Raw genomic sequence first — 21,889 nt, 5'->3', positions numbered from 1 at the left:
GTAATTCTTGTCCAGCCCCGTTTTGGGGGCAGCAGCCCAGAAGAATCTCCCCAGGCAAAGCAGCTGAAGGGTTTCAGCAGCAGAGCCCAGAGCTCTCTGCAGAGTGGTGTTACCTGCAATCCCCCAGCTCAATGGGTTTCTGTTGTAATATCTGGAGCTGAAGAACCAGAGTTTGCAACCCCCCCCAGATGCTACACACAGAAGCAGGAGGTCCTGGCTTCTTCAGAGCATCTGGGTACTCAGCTCATGGTTAGTGTTGCTCTAATTGTTAACCACGTCTGAACATAACTCCCAGATCTCTTCCACAAGGATTTGCTCTCAGCTGATGCTTTATGGGTCAGATGCTGTTGCACGGGATGGACAGAAGGACACGGTTGCAGCCATGAAGAAGTGTAGGACGATCTCACCTGGTATAAGCCACAACAGCACCTTTGGCTGCATCAGAGCTATCTGATGATCAGCCTGAGGACCAGACCCCAAAGGATCACAACAGTGCAACCCCAAAGGCCTCATGAAACCAAGCTCTGTATGTCCACGGAGTACATGCAATGCTGATGTACCAGAGCAAACCGGAGGGGACACAGTTGTCCTTCTGGATCTGCTCTCTGGAGCTCTGTAAGAGAAATCAGAGGACACTTAGCATGTATAGCTGGATATTAAACTTACAGTGAGGGTGTCTGGGCTTGTTTCCCAGCTTTGAGACTGACACACTTGGAGAACTCAGCCCATTCACCTTCCTTTCCAGGCCTGATTTCTCCCTGCTCTGCACCTTGCAGGGTCATTTTGTACCCGTACAAGGCATTAGCCCAAACAGAACATTGCGCTCCCTTACAAAGCTGCCACATTTTAGCATCAACAGAGGAGCACTTTCAGCATCAATTAATGAGGCTTTTTTTACTTTGCACAGGAACTTGGCAATAAAACTTGCAAGGATGAGGAAGGAGAAGTGCTGCCAACTGACAGGCAGGGAGCAAGGCAGGAGGTGCCTGATATTCTCCCTTCCCTTGGGCGCCCACAGGAGGGTTGTAAAGGGAACCACAGTGCTGCGCTGGGGCTCCAGCAAAGGTAAGAAGATAGCAGAACACCTTCTCTAGCCACATTTTCTCACTACTTTGAAAATATGCTACCCTTAAAGAAGACCTCACTCAAAAATGAACTCTTCCAGCCGATAAAACCCAAGGCTGACACAGCCACCATGCTCCTACTAGGAGTAGCTGGCTGCTACCCTCCCCTCTTATAACCTCCAGCCTGTCTCCCTTCTCCCAGTAAACGCTCATCAGGGTTTGGAGCCTCCCACCACCTGAGCTCCTTCTTGCTTCCCCTCACAGGATTTCCCTGGGAGAAGATGATGTGTCAAGAGGGCTGTTGAGTCTTTGAGTGTAAATGAGCTCTTGGTGCAGCTGGATGGTTCCATCACTGTGTGAGTGTATCCTTGTTCCCTTTGCTCCTTCAGCTCAGAAGCAGCTCTTAGAGCTGCAAGGGCGCCTCAGATGGGCTGCTCCCCATCTGCAGCTCACAGATGGGCTTTCTGAGCCATTAGGGACATAGAAGTGCAGAGTGCCCCGTCCCACCTTGGCTTCCCACTGCTCCTGCTTGCTTCCTGTCATGTCCATAGCCTTGCTGGCTCAGGATATGCCTTCCCTTTCCTTGTACAAACTACAGCATTTAAGTGGTCACTTAGATCCCTTTGGGATACATCTAAAACCACAGACAAACAGGCCAGGAGGATGTAGCATGTCAAGCGTGTAGGTTCTGAACTGTTTTGCTGCAGACAGGGAACTTTGCAAGGATTATAACAAGAGATGCTGGAAACAGAAAGGCAAAAAGAAACCTTTCACGCTGCCAGAGCTGTGTGTGCCTTGTTCTCACATGGGTGACTGTGAGCCAGCAGCAAGTTGTAGAGGAGTACTTTTGTCAAAACCATCATTGCAAACACCATTGAACTTCCTCTGGCCTTCCAAGAACCTGAGTTGGGTCATATGGATCAGGAACACATCCCCCAAATTAGCTGTAGTGTTGCACATTGAACTACCAACCTCAGAGTTGCACCACAGAGCTTCTGGTTTCCCAAAGCACGAGACTCTTACCACCTCTTTCTCTTGGTGTTGCTATAAGCAGTAACCCACAGCAGGCAGGAGCTCACCTCCAAGTTGTCCCTTCAGGACATTGCAGCAGGGAATCTCTAGCACTATGGCATTGTGGCACCAGCACAGCAAAGTGGCTCTTTTATTTGCTATATAGCATCAAAAAGGCATAAACGTCAACATGGCTAATGATGTGACAAGGAACATGCAAGGCTAATTTAGTGCTGCTTTAAGGAGGATGCTTGGTTCAATAGGCACCAGAAAGGCATTAAATCACGCAGGTGCTCTTCAGTAAAAGCATCTGCAATGAGGCTGTGGTGGGAAATTGTCAGTGAAGTGGAAGAAAACAGTGACAAAGAGAAAACTAAAGAGGATCTGATGAAAGAGATGGCAACGGTCACTGACAAAGGGTCACTGATGCTCCTCATTGCAAGGAGCACAGGAGTGGGGTCCCTTTAAGGGCTGATTTTGCTTAATAACTCCTCCATTACTCTGGCAAAGTATGGGGCTGTGCAGATGAAGGGTCTTCCCTCACTGTAGTACTCTCCTCCCTGTACTCCATGTGGCTCTGATTTGCCATGAGCAGCCCCATCTGGGCTCTCCAGCCACTGCCTTTCACCCATTGGCTCAGGACAGGTACTTAAGCTCAACCCTTTACTCCATTCAGTCTTATATGTGATGGGTTTGTGAGTTGGTTCCTTGACTGTTTGCCTTCTGGACTTGGCTAGAGAGCTTTGGATCACTGCCAGCCTGGAGCTTCTATTGCGCAGGTACTGTGTCCTCCTTGGTAAGGATGCTTCCTCTTCCCTTGCCCAGCAGCCCTCGTTTGCTGTTCCCTACCAGTTGCTACTATAGCAGCAGCCTTAATTCTGTGATGCTGTGGGCAGTTTCCCTGGTCATGGATGCAATATGATACAGCAAAGAAAGTAATGAGATGTTACCAATGAACTGTGGTGTTGTACGGAAGACTCTGGAGGCTGGGCTAGAATAATGGTAGTAGCTACTAGACAAAGGGAGTTAAAAGACTGTATAGAAGAAATGAGGTGATGCTCCATAAATTTCCTCTTATCCTAATGTGAAGCCTGTGTTCCCAGTGTTTGCCTGCAGTCAGTTCCACAGCCAGACTCAGTGCTGAAGAGGAAACTCTGTCCCTTTGAAACTGGATAAAATACTACACAGCAACCTGTTAGCTGAGACTGGTGCTTTGTTGTACATCTACACAAGCACCAGAAGACACAGAATCCCAGCCTGGTTTGTGCTGGAAAGGACCTTAAAGCTCCTCCAGCTCCAACCCCTGCCACGGGCAGGGACCCCTTCCACTAGAGCAGCTTGCTCCAAGCCCCTGTGTCCAACCTGGCCTTGAACACTGCCAGGGATGGGGCAGCCACAGCTTCTCTGGGCACCCTGTGCCAGCGCCTCAGCACCCTCACAGGGAAGAGCTTCTGCCTAAGAGCTCATCTCGGTCTCTTCTGCCCTTCCCTCCTGTTTCTAGTGGGAAGCATGGACTTTCCCTTTTGTTTTTCCCTCCTTTTCCCAGAAGAGCTCTGCCTGGTGATGATAATGCCTGAAGCAGCACATGGATTCTCCAGTCTGTAGTCATGGGATGGTGACAAAATCCTTCCCCAGCAGCACCTGTACTTTATTTCATTCAGGCAGTACTGGATCCTCATTTTGAACAGCCAGTATATGATGAATAACCTTGTGTTTTCACATGTGATTAGTCTTTGTAGTCTCAATCAATAAGCACAGTGAGCTTGAACAGGCCAGTGCTGCAAGTTCCTTAAAATCATATGCTCTATTAGAGACAACAATCAATAGTACTTATTCCAGTTTAACAGTGATTGTCTGCCTGTTACTGCAGACCAGCACCAGCCACCCAGGAGGGCCTGTTCTTTTCTTTTGGTGTATAGCACATCTGCCTCGCTCTATAAATGTTAGGTTTTAATTAAAGTGGATAAAATGCTTTCAGAAGCACTGTGTGTGCTCGTTTAAGTGCCAGTCATCAGTCACGGGAAAGGGACTGAACCAGGGAAGCCTGATTGTTGTAAAGAGCAGAAGGCATCTCGCTCTGCTGGGTGCAGTTCGTTCAGTGTCAGCCCCAGATTATGCATACCCTCTAAATTAGAGGGAGAGGAGGGTAGGGATGTATGTGTATATATACCTTCTATATAGGAAATAGTTGGGTTTGACAAGAATTTTTATTAAAGGTAAATTACCCAGAGATCACCCAGAAAACACAACTGGGAGCTATTCCTTCCTCCTGTGCTTCCACTTGGAATGATGGCCACCAGGGAGTTCAGGATACCCATGATTAAAGTGGATGTATAGGAGATAGGGGTGTACCTGCCACTGTGAATCTTACCTGCTGGAGCACTGCAGACAGACAGGCTACATTCCTCTGGTCAAAACCCCAGGATTTAGGCCTCCTATAGCAATAAACTTGGCCCAGAACTGAAGGGGTGGTTTTAGCCAGGAGCAACACTAGGTATACAGGAGCTATAGACAGGGTGTCTGTGGGAGGAACAAGGAAAACACTGATCTAATCCCCTTTGCTGGCCTGGCTGAAATGGAGCTGGTGTTTGGTCTTTGCCAGGAGCAGAATGGCATTGCAAAGAGAATCTCCTCATGGTTTGGAGGTTTCTCCTCCCTTTTTTATTGTGAAATCACTTTATTGTATTTCATACTGGCCAGAACCACTAGCTGAGCAAGCACTACTGTGCTGGTTGTGCCAGGTGTATGCTGCTCCAAAGGGACTCCTGTAAGCTATGTAAAGAGATGGGTCATGAAATCAATGTGATTTGGATATAAAGAGACAGAGCACAGGCTGTTGATGGGTCTCTGTGTATCACCAGGAGGCAATTCCAGGCTCCAGTACCACTCAAGGCTTGCTCAGGCTTTGGTCTGGGCTATGGCTCTGCAGTGAAGAACTGGCAGCATGGAACTAATCTACTGCCCAGGCTGAATTACCAATTGCGTGACCCTAGGAAGCAGAGTTTTGTCCACTGGTATCTGATGCTTGCTGCTTCCCAGCAAGGTGGGGAATAAGGACTGAAGGATGCAGCTGGATGGATCATTGGACATGGATCAGTCCAGTGTTTAGTGTGTTGTGGGAATAGGAAGGGAAGTGGCATGGGCAGGGAGACCTAAAGGATGTCAGTTCTAGCAGTGCTAGATGCAGTGAACATTTTCTGGGTACGCAAATGGATCTATGGAAGCCTTATGAGAATTACTATGTAAAAGTTGCAGTCAGGTGCCGCAAGTAACTAACTTTACCTGTTAAAACTGCAGCAGCATCCAAAGATCCTGGTGGGAGATTGGTCCTTAATGCTTCATGTATGCATTGAAAAACTCGGGAAGAAGTTCTGCTTTTATGTATGCCTGACCTCCCCTGGGTTGTGCTACTTTGGTACGTACATCACCCAGAAGCTCCCATTAAATCAGAAGCAGATAACCCCACCATCCATCTTTGCCTAATAATACAAGTCCTACCCATGCTGAGTCTTCTGCCTTGTCACACTGCCAACTCATCAATGTTGTCTGGAGCATAAAGGTTACTAAGGCCAGAAGTAAAAGGCTGCGAAGGCTGATTTTTGGCAAGGTACAAGGTGTTTCAGGTTTTGCTTGTATAGAGATGTCACCCTGCCACATGTTAATCCATGCTCTAAGCAAGCTCTCGCCACTTCACAATGCTGCAGGTGTCGTGCAAGTCTAAGAATGATGGATCCTTTCAGAAGGAGCGGCAAAATCAGCCCTGGATGAATCAACTGCACTTCCTTGTGCCTGTCTCTGTGTGCCCAGGCACAACGTCCTCACCTGTAGGCAGTTGATGCAGTTCTGCGCCTCCAGGTTCACTTCATGTGTCCACCACCTGATTGTTTTAGTGATGCTGATACAGGGTGTAATTCTTGAGTGAATGTGGTTTTCCTTGAATAAAGATGCCTTATTCCCTTCCCTGTTTCAGAATAAGCAATCTCAGCTGTGTCTGTACCACTAAGAGTGGGTGTTGATTTAGGCACAGTCAAGTCTGCAGCTCTGGAGTATGGGCAAGGCCAAAGGGGGTTTGGCTCTCACCTCTTTGTATGTGAATAGGAGTTAGGAACTTTATTCTGAGATCCCCAGAAGTGGGATTCTCACCAAGTGGCACTTAGTGTCACTTATAGATGTGCAAATGGTTTTAAAAGCTTGGTCTTGCATTGTTTGACTACTGCAGCACCTACTTGTGAAGACAACGTGGGATTATCAAAGGCATCTAATACTATTGAAGCCCTTTGGTTTGTATCCACTTCTGTTTGTGAACAGATCCCAAGTGTTTGTGGAGTGGGAGTTTCAATGGGTTTAAGAGGGTCTCCCACTCAAACAGCAGTATTCCAGCACTGTCATCACAGCTAGGCACTGAACCCCATCCCTAGCTTCTTTCTAAGCCTAGATATACTGATGTCAAAAGGAGTGACAAGATCCATCCAACAGAAGAGCTTTACACGGGGTAAGGGCAAGCTCGCGCATCCTGGCAAAACCCAAGTGATGCTTTTAAAGCCCTCAGTAAGCAAAGAAGTTTTTATATGAGCATGGTTCTGCCTCGGGATTACACATGAACACTCCCTGAAATCAGTAGGTTTTGTTGATCCATGCTGAGGGGGTGTGGATCAGGTTGAGGTGACTACAGAACTACATTGCAGCTCCAAGGATTCTGCTTGTCATGCCAACGGGCTGGTGTTGCTCTAATGGATTGCACCCTGCTCAAAGTAATTGCCTGGGTTCATATATCATGTTATCTGCAGGATGAATTTGTAGTGTCTCTCTTGGGATCCTACGCCTCAGCACTGGCAAACTAAAACAACAGCTCCCTCTTGAATCCTCTCTTCCCAGTGGCAAAGTGAGGAGCAGGGAGCTCTGTCTGTTGGGAAGGGCTGCCAGGGCAGGGTAAACTGGAGCTAAGGTTATGGCCTTTACATTACGTGTGTCCAAGAAGCAGCAAGCCATTATGTCCATTCGGTGATTCTACGTCCATATAACCTGCAAGCTCACTGATGGGCGAAGAGTGCTGCAGTGACTCAGTGCCTCTAGAGATGGCAGCAGAGCTGAGTTGTTAAGGAACTGGAAGTAATGCCACTAGAAGATGCTTTGGGAAGGAGTGGTTGGTCCTTCCAGAGCTGAGTCTCACCTCTGGGAGCAGGGCAAGTTCTCCCACATGCTGTCTCAGTCTTTCCATGTCCTGACTCCACCACCACAATGTGTGACAGGCTTTGAGATTCCCAATCTGCCAACCTCTGGATTCCCCTGGCTCTCAACTGTCTCCTCTGGGAAGAAGGAGGTAGTGAGCTGGGTGCAGGGGAGCCCTGTTGCAGTTCCCAATGGTTCTTAAAGCCCAAGTAAGTCATAGGCTGTCATTCCTCTGATGCCACTATTAATACAGGTCAACAGACAGCGTGGTACCAACTTCCCCTGGCTCAGCCTCTGGATGTCTTAGTGATCTCCTTGGCTTGGATCTGATTTTTGTCACTGGCTGTGTATTTCTCTGCAGCTAAAGCAGTGAGTTGTGGCCCAGCCACTGCACTTAATGGCAGACTTGCTTTGATTTATTAACAGCAGCACCTGGTACTTCTTGTCCCATCTGTCTATATGAAGACTCCTGCTTAACTCTTAGCCTTGGTACAAGGAGCACCGAGAAGCTGTGTAACTCCTTATGGTCTGAAGAACCTGCCAGGGCAGAAGGGCTACACAAGGGTCTGTAACCTTCTGTTCCCAGTGCAGATTAGAGGTGATGGAAGGGGCATAGGACAAAGGGGTTCTGAGCTATAGCAATACCTGACCACTCTCCTACAGATGTGCTATGCTTAAGAGCATTCAGGAGACACCTGGAAGTGAAGTAAGTCCTGGTCTGCCCTGGGGCTGGTGTCATGTAAGTCCTGCCAATGCCCCCCTGCATGTGGATGGTGTCTGGGTGTTGCAGAGGTCTCTGGGTGCTAACCCCAAAACAAACGTCTGTTTCTCTGCTGCTGTTTCTGGGCCTGTGGACAGCACTTGCAAATTACCCCCTGAAATGTTCCTTGATCAGAGGGAATGCAGCCTGGATCAGAGGCTAAGGCACACATGTTCCCCTCATAGCCATACTCCTCTCTAGCTCCTTGGATGTGGGTATGAGCACTGTAATGCACCAGCAGATGGTTAATGAAGGTCTCTGGACAAAAGGTGCAATCACCAAAGCAAGACAATAACTCATCCTCCCTGTGTGTGTCCAAAGAATTCCATTTGTATTCTATGCAAAGGAGCTGTTTCCTTGTGCCTCAGAGGAAATGAGAGCTCAGTTTCCAGCTGTGGCTTACAGTGAGTGAGATTTGGTTATCTGATGCTTTATGGCTCTTCAAACATGGTGATCCTTGTTGGACCCCTATTTCTGCTGGTGGGAAGGCAGCTGGACACAGCTGGGTTGAGCTTTTGGCAATAGCCCAGAGTTTGCTTTCAAAGGGCTGGATATGAAAACCTGCATCAGCAAGTCCATGGAACTGGATGATCTTAAGGTCCTTTCCAACCCTAGCTATTCTATGGTTCTATGATTTTGGGATGCAGTGAGTGCCCAGCCCATCACTCAGCAGCTCAGTGTGTCTTGCAGGCTCTGGATTGCTCAGTGCCGGAGGAGCCACACTCCTGCCTATGTCCTTCCTGCCCAGAGCAGCCACACCTCAGCCTGGCTCCAGGCCCTGTAAAAAAACCCCAAAGCCTTCTGGAAAGGGCTGGCAAGTAAATGGAGGTGAGGAGGAGCAGGAAATTGGGGTGAAGGCTTTAAGATCTGGACACAAGTGACATTACCTGTGTCCAAATCTTAAAGATGGAACAGCCAGCAGCCTTTTCCCCCATCTTCTCCATCCCCACAACCAAGTGCTGTCTGGCTTTTTCCTGGGTACTGCTCTGTGCTGGGAGTTCTGGTCCTGTAGGCACTCACTGCTTTCAATGCAAACCCCCCTCCCCAGGCTACCTCTGTAAGAAGATGACTTATTGTTCTTGATAATCCCTTTGTTACCATGGCTGCTTCAGGTTAATCACACTATTAATGTTCTGAAACCCCCTGAACTTCCATATCATTACACAGAACCCACCCTTTGCTCCTGTAGCCCTGTCCAGAACACAGCCAGGCAGATGAGTGCAGCCTCTGCTCTAGCAGCTCTGTGCATGGGGCAAACCAAATGGCCCAAGGCTTGTTTGGTGGTGGCCAGCTGCTGGAGAACTCATCTTGGCAACAGAAGGCTTGATACTGGGTGAAGCGTGAAGCTGATGGATGAGGTGGTGGAAAAAGAGATTGATTTGCTTTCCCCCTGCAGCTACAAGCTGTCTGGCAAATCACAGTGGAAACGGGCAGGATGGAGCAGGGGTTTGATCTGGGGACGAAAGAGCAGTGAGGGGGCAATTCAGGTAAACTGGGTACACTTGATTCTGCAGTGAACTGTGCCTTTGACAACCAAGTTAAAAATGGGCATATGGCATTGCAAAGCAGAGCAGCAGCCTTTGGGTCTTGTTTGTCAGAAGCATCAGGGTTGTGCTGGTTGTCAGTTTATTGTCAGCCTTTTCCCATAGCCCCACGTGAGTGGATGGGGCCAGGAACCACAGGGATGACAAACTCAGATTTTCCAAAGGCATTTAGACTAAATACAGAAGTAGTTATTAAGCTTTATCCATGCAAGCTGTAAACAAATTAGTTCCACTAGGTAGCTGTTTGCATGTGTAGGTGCTTATGTACTTCTGAAACTTTACTCGAGGAGCTATTTGTTGTCTGACTTCAAACTCTGTGCTGGTGGTGAGGAAAAGTTCCCCTTCCTGGTGGCGATTCAGAGCATTTGGTTGAGCTTTTGCAGTGAAGGCTCTGTTGCTCCACTGACTCTTTATGGAGAAACCGATTCATTTAGCAGGCAGGAATCCTGTAGCTGACTGACAGGAGGAGCCCCGTGAGGAACCTGCACATCAGTAACTCTTGTTGCACATCACACGGAGCCCCAGAGGTGAGCAGGGTATTTGCTAGAGCCCCAGATGCTGTCACTTGGATGCTTTCAGTGTTGCTTTTGTGTAAGTGCTTGAAAAGGATCCCCCAGCACCCACATCTTCCTTCATGGCCTAGGAACACATCAGCTCTCCACTGCTGGTTGGCAACACCGCTGCAGTGTTTTATTGTCACATCTTTCCATTCCTCTAGAGCCTGTGATAAGCCTCCAAATTAACTGGAGGCCTCAGACAAGTTTTCATATCTCCAAACAACATTAATAATGAGTCTGATACTGCAGTGTATTATTTATTTAAACATCTTCCAAAGCACCAAACAATCTATGTACGCAGGGATTATTTCATCACTGAAATTCAGCCACTTGAAAGCAGTGGCTGTACTGTGCCATTACACAGTGGTTCGGGGCAGAGAAAGCTGAACTGAAAAGCCAAGAAATCTTTTATGATAGGGAAAATAATGGGCTGTGTTTCTTCCAGATAGAGCAGGAGGAATGGTCTTCTTGCAGAAGCTGATGGAAGAACTGGTAGTTGCCATCAGCAGTCAAAGCTTTGGTGAGACCCATTGTAGAAGAAGCTACTTATTAGTGCATAACAGGACCTGCTTTGTTCTCCTGTTGTATCTAAAAGATACAGAGAGGCCCAGACTGCCTGTATGCTGTGCAGATGTGGCTGTGTCCACGACAGCTGTGTCCCCTAATGCAGGGACCCCTAGTAGCTTAATGTCATTGGACATCCCAGCAGTGTTCAGTCACTCATCAAACAAGGGATTAAACTTCCCAGACACATCCCTTGCAAAGGACACTTGACCCCTGTTTGGGAATGGACACCAGTAGATGTTGAGGAAATAGGATTGGAGATTTCTTTTGGTACCTGAGGAATTACTAAGGTCCGCTGAAATGTCATCACAACAGGAGAATACATAAACAGCCACCTTCCCTGACTCCAATGGAAAATCATAGAACCCCAGTCTGGTTTGTGTTGGAAGGGACCTTACAGCTCCTCCAGCTCCACACCTTCCACTAGAGCAGCTTGCTCCAAGCCCCTGTGTGCAACCTGGCCTTGAACACTGCCAGGGATGGGGCAGCCACAGCTTCTCTGGGCACCCTATGCCAGTGCCTCAGCACTGATTCATCTGACAGTGAGACCTCTGTTGCTTTAGGTGGTGAGGGAAACGTGTGATGGGTACCAGGGATGGGGCCCTACTGGAGAAGCTACCTTGCAGCAGGGCTCTGGCACAGCCATGACCTTGGGACCAAGCTCCAAAAGCAGCTGCTTAGTGCTGGAGGAACCTGTTCACCAGCTGTATTGGTCTGTGAGAGCCCAGCAGAAAGGGCTGCAGCACAACTCAGTGCAATGCAGATGTGGCTGTGGCAGGGAGGGAGGACCCTCCTCGGGGGTGAAGCTCAGGAAACCTCCAGGCTCTGGATTCTAATTAATAATTATTCACTGGTAGTCTTTCAACGATCATTTATCAGTACCCAACATCTGCCCCATCTCAGTGCCTCGAAGTGATTTGTGTTAATGAATTAAACCTCAGAAGAGAGAAACCAGTTCGGGTCCCAGGCATTCCACACACAAAACCTGCTTAAAGGAGCAGGCAATCGCACAGCATTCTAAGTCAGAGCATAAAGATTAATAATGTACCCAACTGAGAGTGCAGAGGAATTTAGAGAGGAAAAATGTAATTACCTGGCCTGAAAAGAAGCCAGACACAATGTTTAAAACCTCATTCTTACAAGATCTGGCTTGGAATCCTTAAAGACTGCAGGACCAGAAGACCTGGCCTATATTCTGTGCTTGGAACCCAAAGAAACACCAGACAATCTGTATTTTTCCTTCCTGATTCTGGAAACATCTGATGTTTCAGAGACCGGTGTATCACAAGCTTAGAGTTATGACCCCGTGTGGAATAAACACAGAGAAATGAAAGATATGACTCTGAAGTGAAAATCAGTGTTCAGGGCTTGCAAGGAGATAAAAAAGCTTTTGGGGAGGGGGAAAGGAAGAAAACGAAGAAATCCGTTTCATTTCATTTGCATTACTGTGACCTGCAGAAGCAGCCAAAGACAACGGTTTATTCCCACTGAGCTCTGGAGGATGCTTGTTCCTTTCTGGAAAGAGAACTGAAATGAATTGAGAAGTTGCTCAAAAAGCCTTTAGAGCCACGTGTGCTTCACATGACACATGCCAGGAGGTTTCAATTAGCTTTTGAGCAACCTGAAGCTGAAAGGCAACGCAGCCAAACAAAATATTGCTTTAAATCATAGAATCCCAGAGTGGTTTGGGTTGGAAGGGACCTTAAAGCTCACTCAGTTCCAACCCCATGTGAAACGGGCAGTGTTATCAGCCAGAAGCAGCAAGCCTGAAAATCAGAATCACCCAGGAGAAAAATAACCCTCTCGGGGTTAGTACATGGGAAAGCTGGGCCTGTTTCAGTCCCTTTGCTGCAAACTCTGCTTAATCTTCAGAGCATCCTGTGCAGGGTTGCTTGTGGGTTCAGCCCAAGTGCTTTATTTAGTAGCAGATGCAAACCAGCAGCAGCTGATGAGGATGGGGGGATGATGACGACCGTGGGTTTCTAGATGGGAACAGGACAGAGGGGCACCATTTGAGGGCTGCAGGGGGCAGTGGGAAACCTGAATGCTGTGGTTTTTGCAGAGGTCTGAGGTGAGGACAGGGGCTCTTCAGCTTTGGAGTGTGATGAGAAGATGCTCGTATCTGGGTGTTACTGTTGTAAAGCAGCCTGGACCTGGCCCAGCTGAGCCCCACTGGGTGTTTCTAGCTGTGGTGTATACCGAAACAGAAACCTCATCCCCTTGGCTGAATGTGCCCCCTTTGTGCCCATGCTTCGGTCCTCAGATTTATGAGCTCTTCTCCCCATCCTTTCTTCACTGAAGCAAATCTGACACTCTATGGCCAGGCCTGCTAAGCCCATTTAGTTAATCACTGGGTCTGGATGAAGGTCACCCTGGCAAACACTCATAATTCCTATTCCACACTATAAATACACATTTGAATCACTGTCTCCATGTTCCATCACGGGGGGATGGAAGAGGACAGCAGCCCCCATCCCATCCCTCCCTGCAGCAGTGTGAGGCCCTGTCCCAGCTCTGGTGCTTCAGCAGTGCAATGTTATTCATCAATAACTCTAATTTATAGCCTTAAAGTGTTGGGGGAGCCATGTCCTGGGCTTTAAATCAGCCCATCCAGCCTTAAATCAGCCCCTGGGATGTGGTGGCCAGGGGTTGCGCTGGAGCGGGGTCAGGGTGAAGTATGGGGGGGTGTGTGTGTGGAGCTGGGGTCTTGGGAGCCCCTACAGTGAGTACTGCTGGACAATGATCTGTTCCTCTGTGCTTGGGGGTGAGACCCCATATCCTGGGCAGTTGGGAGGTGGTGCTGCCCAGAGGGGAGCAAAGCTTCCCATGGTGCCAGCAGCAGCCTGAGTTGTGTGTGTGCTGTGAGGCCAGCGACTGAAAACATGAAACAAAGTAATAGAACCCCAGCCTGGTTTGTGTTGAAAGGACCTTAAAGCTCCTCCAGCTCCAACCCCTGCCACGGGCAGGGACACCTTCCACTAGAGCAGCTTGCTCCAAGCCCCTGTGTCCAACCTGGCCTTGAACACTGCCAGGGATGGGGCAGCCACAGCTTCTCTGGGCACCCTGTGCCAGCGCCTCAGCACCCTCCCAGGGAAGAGCTTCTGCCTAAGAGCTCATCTCAGTCTCCCCTCGGGCAGGTTAAAGCCATTCCCCTTGGCCTGTCCCTACAGGCCCTTGTCCCAAGCCCCTCTCCAGCTTTCCTGCAGCCCCTTATTTCCTCACTGCCTCCCCGCAGGGATCTCATGGATGTTCCCTCCCTATTTTCATCCCGTTTTCCCCCCCCAAAGGATCACAAACTCCTTGAGCTTCCGCCGCCGGGGATCCCCCCCGCAACCAGGCCGGAGGAGGCGGGGCCGGGCCGGGCCGGGCCGGGGCCGTGCGGCGGAGGCGGGGCCGCGCCTGACACAGCTGTGTTGCGGCGGGGCAGGGCAGGCCGGGAAGGTGCCGCCATGGCGAGCCAGTCTCAGGGCATCCAGCAGCTGCTGCAGGCCGAGAAACGCGCCGCAGAGAAGGTGGCCGAGGCCCGCAAGCGTGAGTACGGCCCGGCCCGGCCCGGCGCCGGAGCTGAGGGTGGGGTGGAGCCCGGCCGGGCCTAGCGCAGCGCGGCCGTCTCGGGCCTGTCGCGGAGCGGGGAGGTCTCGGCGCGGCCCGGCCCGGCCCGGGGGCAGTGGGTGCAGGGCCGCTGTGGGGAGGGGGTGCGGCGGTGGAGCGGGGCCCGAGGGCAGCGCCGGGCCGTGGTGGGTGCCGCGGGCTCCGGGTGCTCGTGCCCGGTGTGAGGCAGGAGTCCGGCGGCTGTGAGGAGCCTCCGTGCCCGGCTGGAGCGGTCTGTGCGGGCTCGGCGGCTCCTGGCCCCGTGGGGCCTCCCTGGCAGGAGACCAGCATGGGAACCCGTCCTGCATGGCAGCGGGGCCTGCCTTTCGGTGTGCTTGTGCTTATCGGCGGCTGCCCTTCCTTTTAACCGCTTTTTGTTCCTTCTTGAGGAATACAGTGTGTTTTCCTGTTGGTAATTAGAGATTTTATAGAGCTGAGCGAGCTTTTCCATGGGGATCCAAGTTCGCTTTCTCTGCTGAGTGAGAGAAGTTCAGGTGACAAAGATCCCACCTTTACAAACGTTTCCTGGTTCAAACCCGTATTTGTTTGGTTTAATGAAGCTCCCCTGCCTTGCAGCTCTGTCCCTGACAGCGTTGCAAGGAGTAGATTGTTGTAGCTTACTCTAATGGTAGCTTTGAAGGGGAGAATGGGGTGGAAAGTCCTAGAGGGGAAGTTGATGCCGTGGCCAGTTCTTCTGTGAGTCACACAATTGGCCGGAGGCAAAGCTTAGGACTTAATGTTCTTTCTGCTGTCCTCTTTGCAACTCAGAGGGGTTGCATGCTCACATGAGCAAGGCCAGACCTGCCGTTGTCCAATGCATCCACTGGCCCATAGACCCACTCACTGGTTGAAGCTTGTTGCATGGTGAGCTTGGAGATGGCTTGTTGGCACATGGGGTAACCCGAGGTTGATAATGCCTCCTGCAGAAGGAGCTGTTGGAATAGCAAATGCTCTCATGGTTGCTGTGCACTGGGAGGAGGAATATGCTCCATACTTTCTCTTCTGTATTTCATTTGGCATGTTCTTTGCAAACAGGAAAGAATCGGAGGCTGAAGCAGGCCAAAGAAGAAGCCCAGGCAGAGATTGAGCAGTACCGCCTGCAGAGGGAGAAGGAGTTCAAGGCCAAGGAAGCAGCGGTTTGTTTTCTGCCTCATTCACTGTTATCTACCCAGCCCCTTTAGTCTTGTGTTTGAAGTTACTTGCCCTGAGAGGAGCCCTCAGGGTGAAGCATGGTGCTGGAGGAGTACTTCCCTAACTGCCTTCCTCTGATGCACTGCCACGTGCCATGGAAAAACCAGTGGGAATGAATCAGAACGTGGTGTGTTACATCTCAACAGCCAGAGCTGGTGACTGGCAGGGAGTTAGCTTCATAAGCTCATGTACTGTCTGGTGCCCTGATGGGTGGCAGCCTCCCCAAACCTGCTGTATGTAGCAGCATCCAAAAAGACCGAGCTCAGTTTCCCGTGACAGGCTGTCTTTTACAACACTAGCATCGCAGATGCTGCCCTCCTGGTGAGGCAGATGCAAGGCTTGTATTCTGCTCAGCACAGTTCCCTGCTGTGTCCCAAGAGGTGCGTTTTCCTTCTGGGCAAGTGAAGGCATTCCTGGAAGGTGGGAACTGATACCCTTTACTAACTGAGGTGGTTTCCATTGCCTGTGTACCCCTGTAAATACTGAAGTTGTTGGAAAATGCCCTGACAGTGTCCCCTCTGTCCATGTTCTGGTCAGCACAGTCCCACCTCCTCTGTTCTTCTGCCTTCATGCAGGAGGTCAAGACTAATCTCTGACAATCCCTTGTTAGCTGAGTTCATCATAGAATCATAGAATAATTAGGGTTGGAAAGGACCTTAAGATCATCCAGTTCCACCCCCACTGCTATGGGCAGGGACACCTCACACTAAACCATGTCACCCAAGGCTCTGTCCAGCCTGGCCTTGAACACTGCCAGGGATGGAGCATTCACAGCTTCCCTGGGCAACCCATTCCAGTGCCTCACCACCCTCACAGTAAAGAACTTCTTCCTTATATCCAGTCTGAACTTCCCCTGTTTAAGTTTTAACCCGTTGTGCCTTGTCCTTTCTCTACAGTCCCTAATGAAGAGTCCCTCCCTAGCATCCTTATAGGCCCAATAGTGCCCAATTAGGCACATGATACCAGGCAGTTCCAGGCTAATAATGTGGACTTCACTGCTTGTCAGCTGGTTTGGTTTTATGTATCCCTCTTCAGAGAGGGGAGCTCTTTGAATGCCAGTCCCAGGGTGCTGTTCTCAGCATGCTTCTTCTGTGCCTATTTTCCCCCCCACTTATAAAGGGAATTTGCTTTTCTGACTTTGCTTATGGGTCAAGAAGAGCGTTGTAAGCTGTGAGAGTCTCTTTGCTGTGTGTATTACTGGCCCACAGTCCTGTTAGGAAGGGAGAGCTTTTTATAAAGGCTCTTTTGGGGTAGAAGCAATGGGATAATGTGAAGGCTGCACCTGAACTAAATCATGGGAGCTTTCCTGGAGCTCTCCAGTACAGCAGTGCCCAGGGGTTCCTAGTTCCAGGCACCAGTACAGCAGGACCTTTTATTTCAGGTATTCTACAGAAGCTCATGCTCTAAACTGACAGATAATGAATAAAAGAGGACAAAAGGCATGGGCTCCGTGTAAAACACAAGCTTGGACAAGTTGAGTGAGAAATTTGTGCAGAGAATCCAACAGTACTTTTTTGGTTGCTGTTTTTTCAGTGTAGTTCTTCCCTCAGCAAAGATGAATGGTTGAGATGCACCACTGAGGCAGTCAGCAAAATACAGAGCTAAGCGTAATGTTCTCCGTGTTACATTACTCACATGTGAGCTTTCTCTTTATCTTTGCTATTTTGTAGGCACTTGGATCTCATGGCAGCTGCACCACTGAAGTTGAGAAAGAGACCCAGGAAAAGATGAGTGTCATCCAGCAGAACTTCCAGAAGAACCGGGAGGTGGTCCTCTCCCAGCTCTTGTCTCTTGTGTGTGACATCAAACCTGAAATCCATGTGAATTACCGCATCAACGGGTAGATGTGGGAGAAGGAGTAAGCATCCTGGGAAAGGCTGGTGGTAACAGCTGAGCTTCAGGTGGAATGTACAGCTTTTAGCCATACCTTAACTGTTCTTGTAAATGTGTTAAGTTATTTCAGTGCGTTGTTGGAGTTCTGTTAATTTCTCTCTTGACACTGGTTTAGAGCTTAATCAAACATTAAATGGCCACGTCTCAAATCTGTGCTAAGTTGTTACATATATATTTGAGTTGGCATATTAAAGCTCCCTTTTGATCTGGGTAGCATTCAGTGAGAGGTTCTGTTCTGCAAACAGAGAGGGGAGAGAGATGCTGGCCAGGTTTAAATGGAGAGCCGGTGTCAGTAACCATTTGACCTGTGTAACTGTTTTCTTGTTGACCAAAATGCATTTCTCAGTGTGGTGTGAACCTTTGTAGAGGGGTTAAACCTTGTTCAGAATAATTCTCTGGCTGTGCAGTGCTGGCTGATAATTTTCAGGTGCTTGAATTTCTCTGTTTTGACTATCTTCTATATATTCTACTGTTAAGCTTGAGTCACGAGTCTGATACCATGACACTTGAAAGTAAAACCACGCACTTAACTCCAAAGTCTCTCGTCAGTCTTGTTCCTGCTAACTTGTTTCAAGAGTCTTTGTGTTTCATGGGACTGAGGACTCTGCAGCATGCCTCTCAAGTGTTGATAAAAGAAAGAGTAAGAGACACCGCAAATGTCTTTTGGTCGCAGCAGGTAAGTTAAAAACCCATTACAGAGCCTCCTCCTCTTGGCTTCAGTCTGATGCTTTACCTGCCAGCTCATTCTGAAAACCTTCAGGAGCAAATGTTCTTGTGTCCATTAGGGGAAATAAATGCTGCCAGTTCACTGGGATAGTTTGATAGCCAGGCACTGTGCAGTAATTACCCTTCCATTGATCAAACACCGGTCATTGCTTGTTATACCAAGGTCATACCATACCCTGCAGCATCCTGCTATACAGCAGAAGTTTCATTTTTCAGCAGTTTCATCCTCCCTCTCACCTGCAGAATATTAAATGCAGGTTTGCTTTTTTAAGACCAATTTAAGGCTTTTTGCAGGAAAGAGACCTCAGTGGGCACCTGATCAGACCAAAGTTGTGCAGCTCAGGATCTATGCAAGAAACCTTCCTGATGCTGCTCCTTGGACAGGACATCCTGTCTGCCCACCGGCTGGTAGTATAGTACCACAAAGCCCCCAGATCTCCAGGATTGTGCTGGGGAGGGAGGAGAGCAGGATGGGTGAATGTCATACCACAGAAACCAATGTCTGCCTGCAGTCACACAGGGTGGTGGAATAACAGACTGCTATGGCATCTCCTCTTGTAATACATTAGTTTAATGTAGTCCTGGAAGGATCACTTCAGGAATTCAGACTATTAGATGGGTTGTAAAATCGAAGCAAAAGCCTCCTGCAAAGTCAAAAATTCCAGACTGGGGGGAAAATAAAGCTAGGTCAGTACAAAGAGAACAGGATCAAAGCTGTTTTAATCAGTCTAATCTAATGGAGAGGTGATGTGGCCTCATGAAGGGTTGCAGCCCTGCTAAATCTAGTCTGTCCTTTGAAGAAGAAACATTGATTCCTGTTGAGAGCAGGTGCTCAGGCTCCAGCATGATGCTCCTCAAGAAGTCCTCCTGGCTCCAGGCTGTAATTGGCAGATTCTTCCTGTTTGAAGACGTTACTGTCCAGAAAGAGCACAGTGTGTGCCCCACTTTCTCATATTGGTTCCTAAGTTTCCATTTAATGAGGTCTTTCAATCCTTAAAGGAAAAAAACCTTCCCTGATGATTTCCTCTTGCCAAAGGTGTTGTGAATGAAGATGCTCCCTTTAGGAGATGCACAAGTTTCAGTGTGTTGCAAGAGTATCAGTTCTCTGTAATAACTTCCCTGAAACTGAACTGTCAAGAGCTACCTGGCTTTGTAAGTCCGAACTGAACTGTTTCAGTTACTGCTGTCCAGGAAGGCTTTCTTTGCAGTGTAGGTGTTCTATTTTAAATTCAGATTCTTTCATATTACACCGTGATGCTCTGGGAAAGGGGGACCTGCTCCTCCTTCATGCATAAGCCAGACTAGGCCAGAGAAACATGCAGCAGGGAATAGTCCTCTACTGACAGAGGTGTGGAGTTGGACATGGGGCTTTTTGCCTCTGAAATCTGATTTGCTGCGGTAAGAGTAAAACCTTGAGTAAGCCCCAGGTACAAATCTGACTCTGAATTGTCCTGCTACTGATCTGCCTCCATAATCCCTTGTAGATGTGGCCCATGTACCCAAGCCATAGCTTGCTCTGTACCTCCAAAAGGGCCAGAAGCTGCTTTGGGCACAGGTACTGCTGTCTGATTCCCTGAATGTGAGCTCTCATCCCTGGAAATAGCAGCTGACTGCCAGGATGCTCAAGAGTCCTGGGGATGTATGGAGGTAAGAAGCACTCAGGACTCCTATCTTGTCTTGTTTGTACCTTGTCTAGTGAGTGGCTGCTAATGCTGGTTTCTCCTGACTAAAACTGCTTGTGAATAAGCACTTTCCGGGGATCTGGGGGCAGATTGGGATTTGCACAGTGGTGTTCAGCTCCAGTCACGTCCATGTTCAGCAGCAGCAGTTTGGACTTGATTTCTGTGGAGTAAATATATAGATACAGACATTATCTATGTATTTATAGAGTTAATACTGCTCACTTTTAGAATACCACTGGGCAGGTGTGTCATCCGTACCAGCACCAGATGGACAAATGGCTTATTGACACCAGAACATGAGTGTCATCTGGATGGCTTAACAGGCAGCACGGGGTACAATTAGGACACACTCCCGTGCTGCTTGGAGCCACAGGTCAGTTTCTAAGGCTTGTCTCTGCTGACAGGGCTTGATCCCCACTCGCCTCTGGGCTGAAGGCCAGCATCTCCTCACTCTTGTCTGTGGAATCAAGGAGGTGAAGAGCAGTTAAAGAGCTCAGGACCCCTTTGGGAAGCAGTGTGAGGGGAAATCATGGCCTCTGATCTCTGTTAGATTCAGCGTCTCTGCTCTGCCTGATGATGCTTGATAACTTTTGGTCAGTTCAGAGCCAGTATGGGTTTGATCCCCTGAGCATTTGTTGTAGTTTAATGCAAAAACATGAAAGAAAGGGCTGGTGATGAGCAGGAGGGATGAAATGTGTGTGCAGTGATGGCGGGGAAGTCCCTCCCCTGTCACTCACAGCCTGGGTGCCCCTGTGAGGAGCAAGGCAGTGCTGCTGCTGGAAGATTTATTCTGTGTGCGATGACAAGGGGGCATGTTTTCTTCTGCCTTTGATTCATGGGACTGCCTATGACCTAAGAACAATCATTCATCAATTATTTTTATAGAAGCATTTTGTGTGGTGTTTGATTTGGGTTTGTTGCTTTCAGAGAGTAATTTTGCACTCTAAATTAGATACCCGTGCGCCCTTTTCCCTTCCTCATTTCCAGGGTCCAGAGGAATAAAGGTGGGGGATCACTCACAACCCCAGGTGTGGAGTCCAGGAGTTTGGGAAATTCTTCCTTAACTGGGGAGCAGTTGTGACTGCAGGGCTTCATCAGGAACTCCCCTGGCAACTCCATTTGGACAGTGTCAGGACCACAAGAGGGGACCCTACGTTTACCCAGGGCTGTGGCTGCTGCTGAAGGTCAAGGAACCATTCCTTGTTCTGCCTTGTGGTGGCAGGCTGCTAGACCATATGTAAATGAGACTGTGAAGGTGTTCCAGTGTGTAAGTCCAAATTGGGCAACCTTAAATTCCTCATTCTCCTGCCTTTGAGGTCCCTACACAATTCCTTATGATCTTTACTGGAGATGCTCTCTTGGCCATTCTGCTGTAGCATCGTGCAGTCCCATCTGTAGGTTACAGGTAACTATGTAAAAGGATTCTTCTTCCCTCTGCCTGTATGAAACCTGCTCATTTTAAACTCTATTTTCCTCATCTGGAATCTTTTCCCCTTTTACCTGACATCACTAGTTCTTGCATTAATAAGAAAGACGAGCCTAGAATCCACTGATCCCAGCTGAGATTTTGGCTTCAAAGTATTAAGAGATGATCCAGACCCCTCAAGATCAGTGTTTTGTTGAACAAGCTCCCCAGCCTAATCCAGGAAAGGTGCAGTGTAATCTTTCTCTGAGGTTGAAAGGAGAAAGTATTAATTTCATGCAGAAAAGATTGTATCTCTGACTGACATAGGAATAGAAAATAAATAGCTATTAAATTACATTTGGCTGTCTCAATCTAATAAAGCATCTTCTGGATCAATAGCTGAGGCACATAGCAAGCTTCCCCTCTTCTCATTTGAGATGCAAGAAGGAGCTTTTTACATTACCATAATGAAGAATACTTTAAGTCTTCACAGGAGAAAGGCAGAAGTAAAGGGAAAAGAACCCCAAGCCCCTTACTTTATGCCTTAAGCAAATGTCATTTTTCATTTGAAACGTGTAATTTAGGGATATTGGGAAATGTTTTATATTTAATGACTGTCTTATCTGTCAGGGTTGCTGAGCTGTCTGACAAACCCTAACCTAGAGTGTGTGACATGAGATGTGGAGTGCAGGAAGAGATGGGAAGGGCAAGACAAGGCTTTCACCCACTTTG

The 21,889-nt window shown here is 48.7% G+C and overlaps 1 protein-coding gene across 1 annotated transcript; it reads left to right on the top strand.

Annotated features, from left to right (window-relative positions):
* Positions 1-14,045: 14,045 nt before the first annotated feature.
* On the top strand, positions 14,046-17,874 carry ATP6V1G1 (ATPase H+ transporting V1 subunit G1). Its single transcript, XM_061476533.1, has 3 exons — positions 14,046-14,200; positions 15,296-15,396; positions 17,122-17,874. The coding sequence occupies exons 1-3, from the start codon at positions 14,119-14,121 to the stop codon at positions 17,293-17,295; spliced, it is 357 nt and encodes a 118-aa protein (XP_061332517.1). The 5' UTR covers positions 14,046-14,118; the 3' UTR covers positions 17,296-17,874.
* Positions 17,875-21,889: the final 4,015 nt, after the last annotated feature.

The sequence above is a fragment of the Pezoporus flaviventris genome, unplaced genomic scaffold (genome assembly GCF_033815535.1).
Source record: "Pezoporus flaviventris isolate CSIRO_AGI_PZ_B2104156 unplaced genomic scaffold, CSIRO_AGI_Pfla_v1 ptg000097l, whole genome shotgun sequence".
NCBI classification, from domain to species: Eukaryota; Metazoa; Chordata; class Aves; order Psittaciformes; family Psittacidae; genus Pezoporus; species Pezoporus flaviventris.
The sequence above is the reverse complement of the archived record's forward strand: the minus strand, read 5'-3'. Positions and strand labels throughout refer to the sequence as shown.

What these genes read in the sequence shown, in the direction of transcription:
- ATP6V1G1 (XM_061476533.1), top strand. Translation starts at nt 14,119, where the DNA reads ATGGCGAGCCAGTCTCAGGGCATCCAGCAGCTGCTGCAGGCCGAGAAA. An exon ending in GGTGGCCGAGGCCCGCAAGC is followed by an intron (nt 14,201 to 15,295) that starts GTGAGTACGGCC and finishes CTTTGCAAACAG; the next exon opens with GAAAGAATCGGAGGCTGAAG. An exon ending in TCAAGGCCAAGGAAGCAGCG is followed by an intron (nt 15,397 to 17,121) that starts GTTTGTTTTCTG and finishes GCTATTTTGTAG; the next exon opens with GCACTTGGATCTCATGGCAG.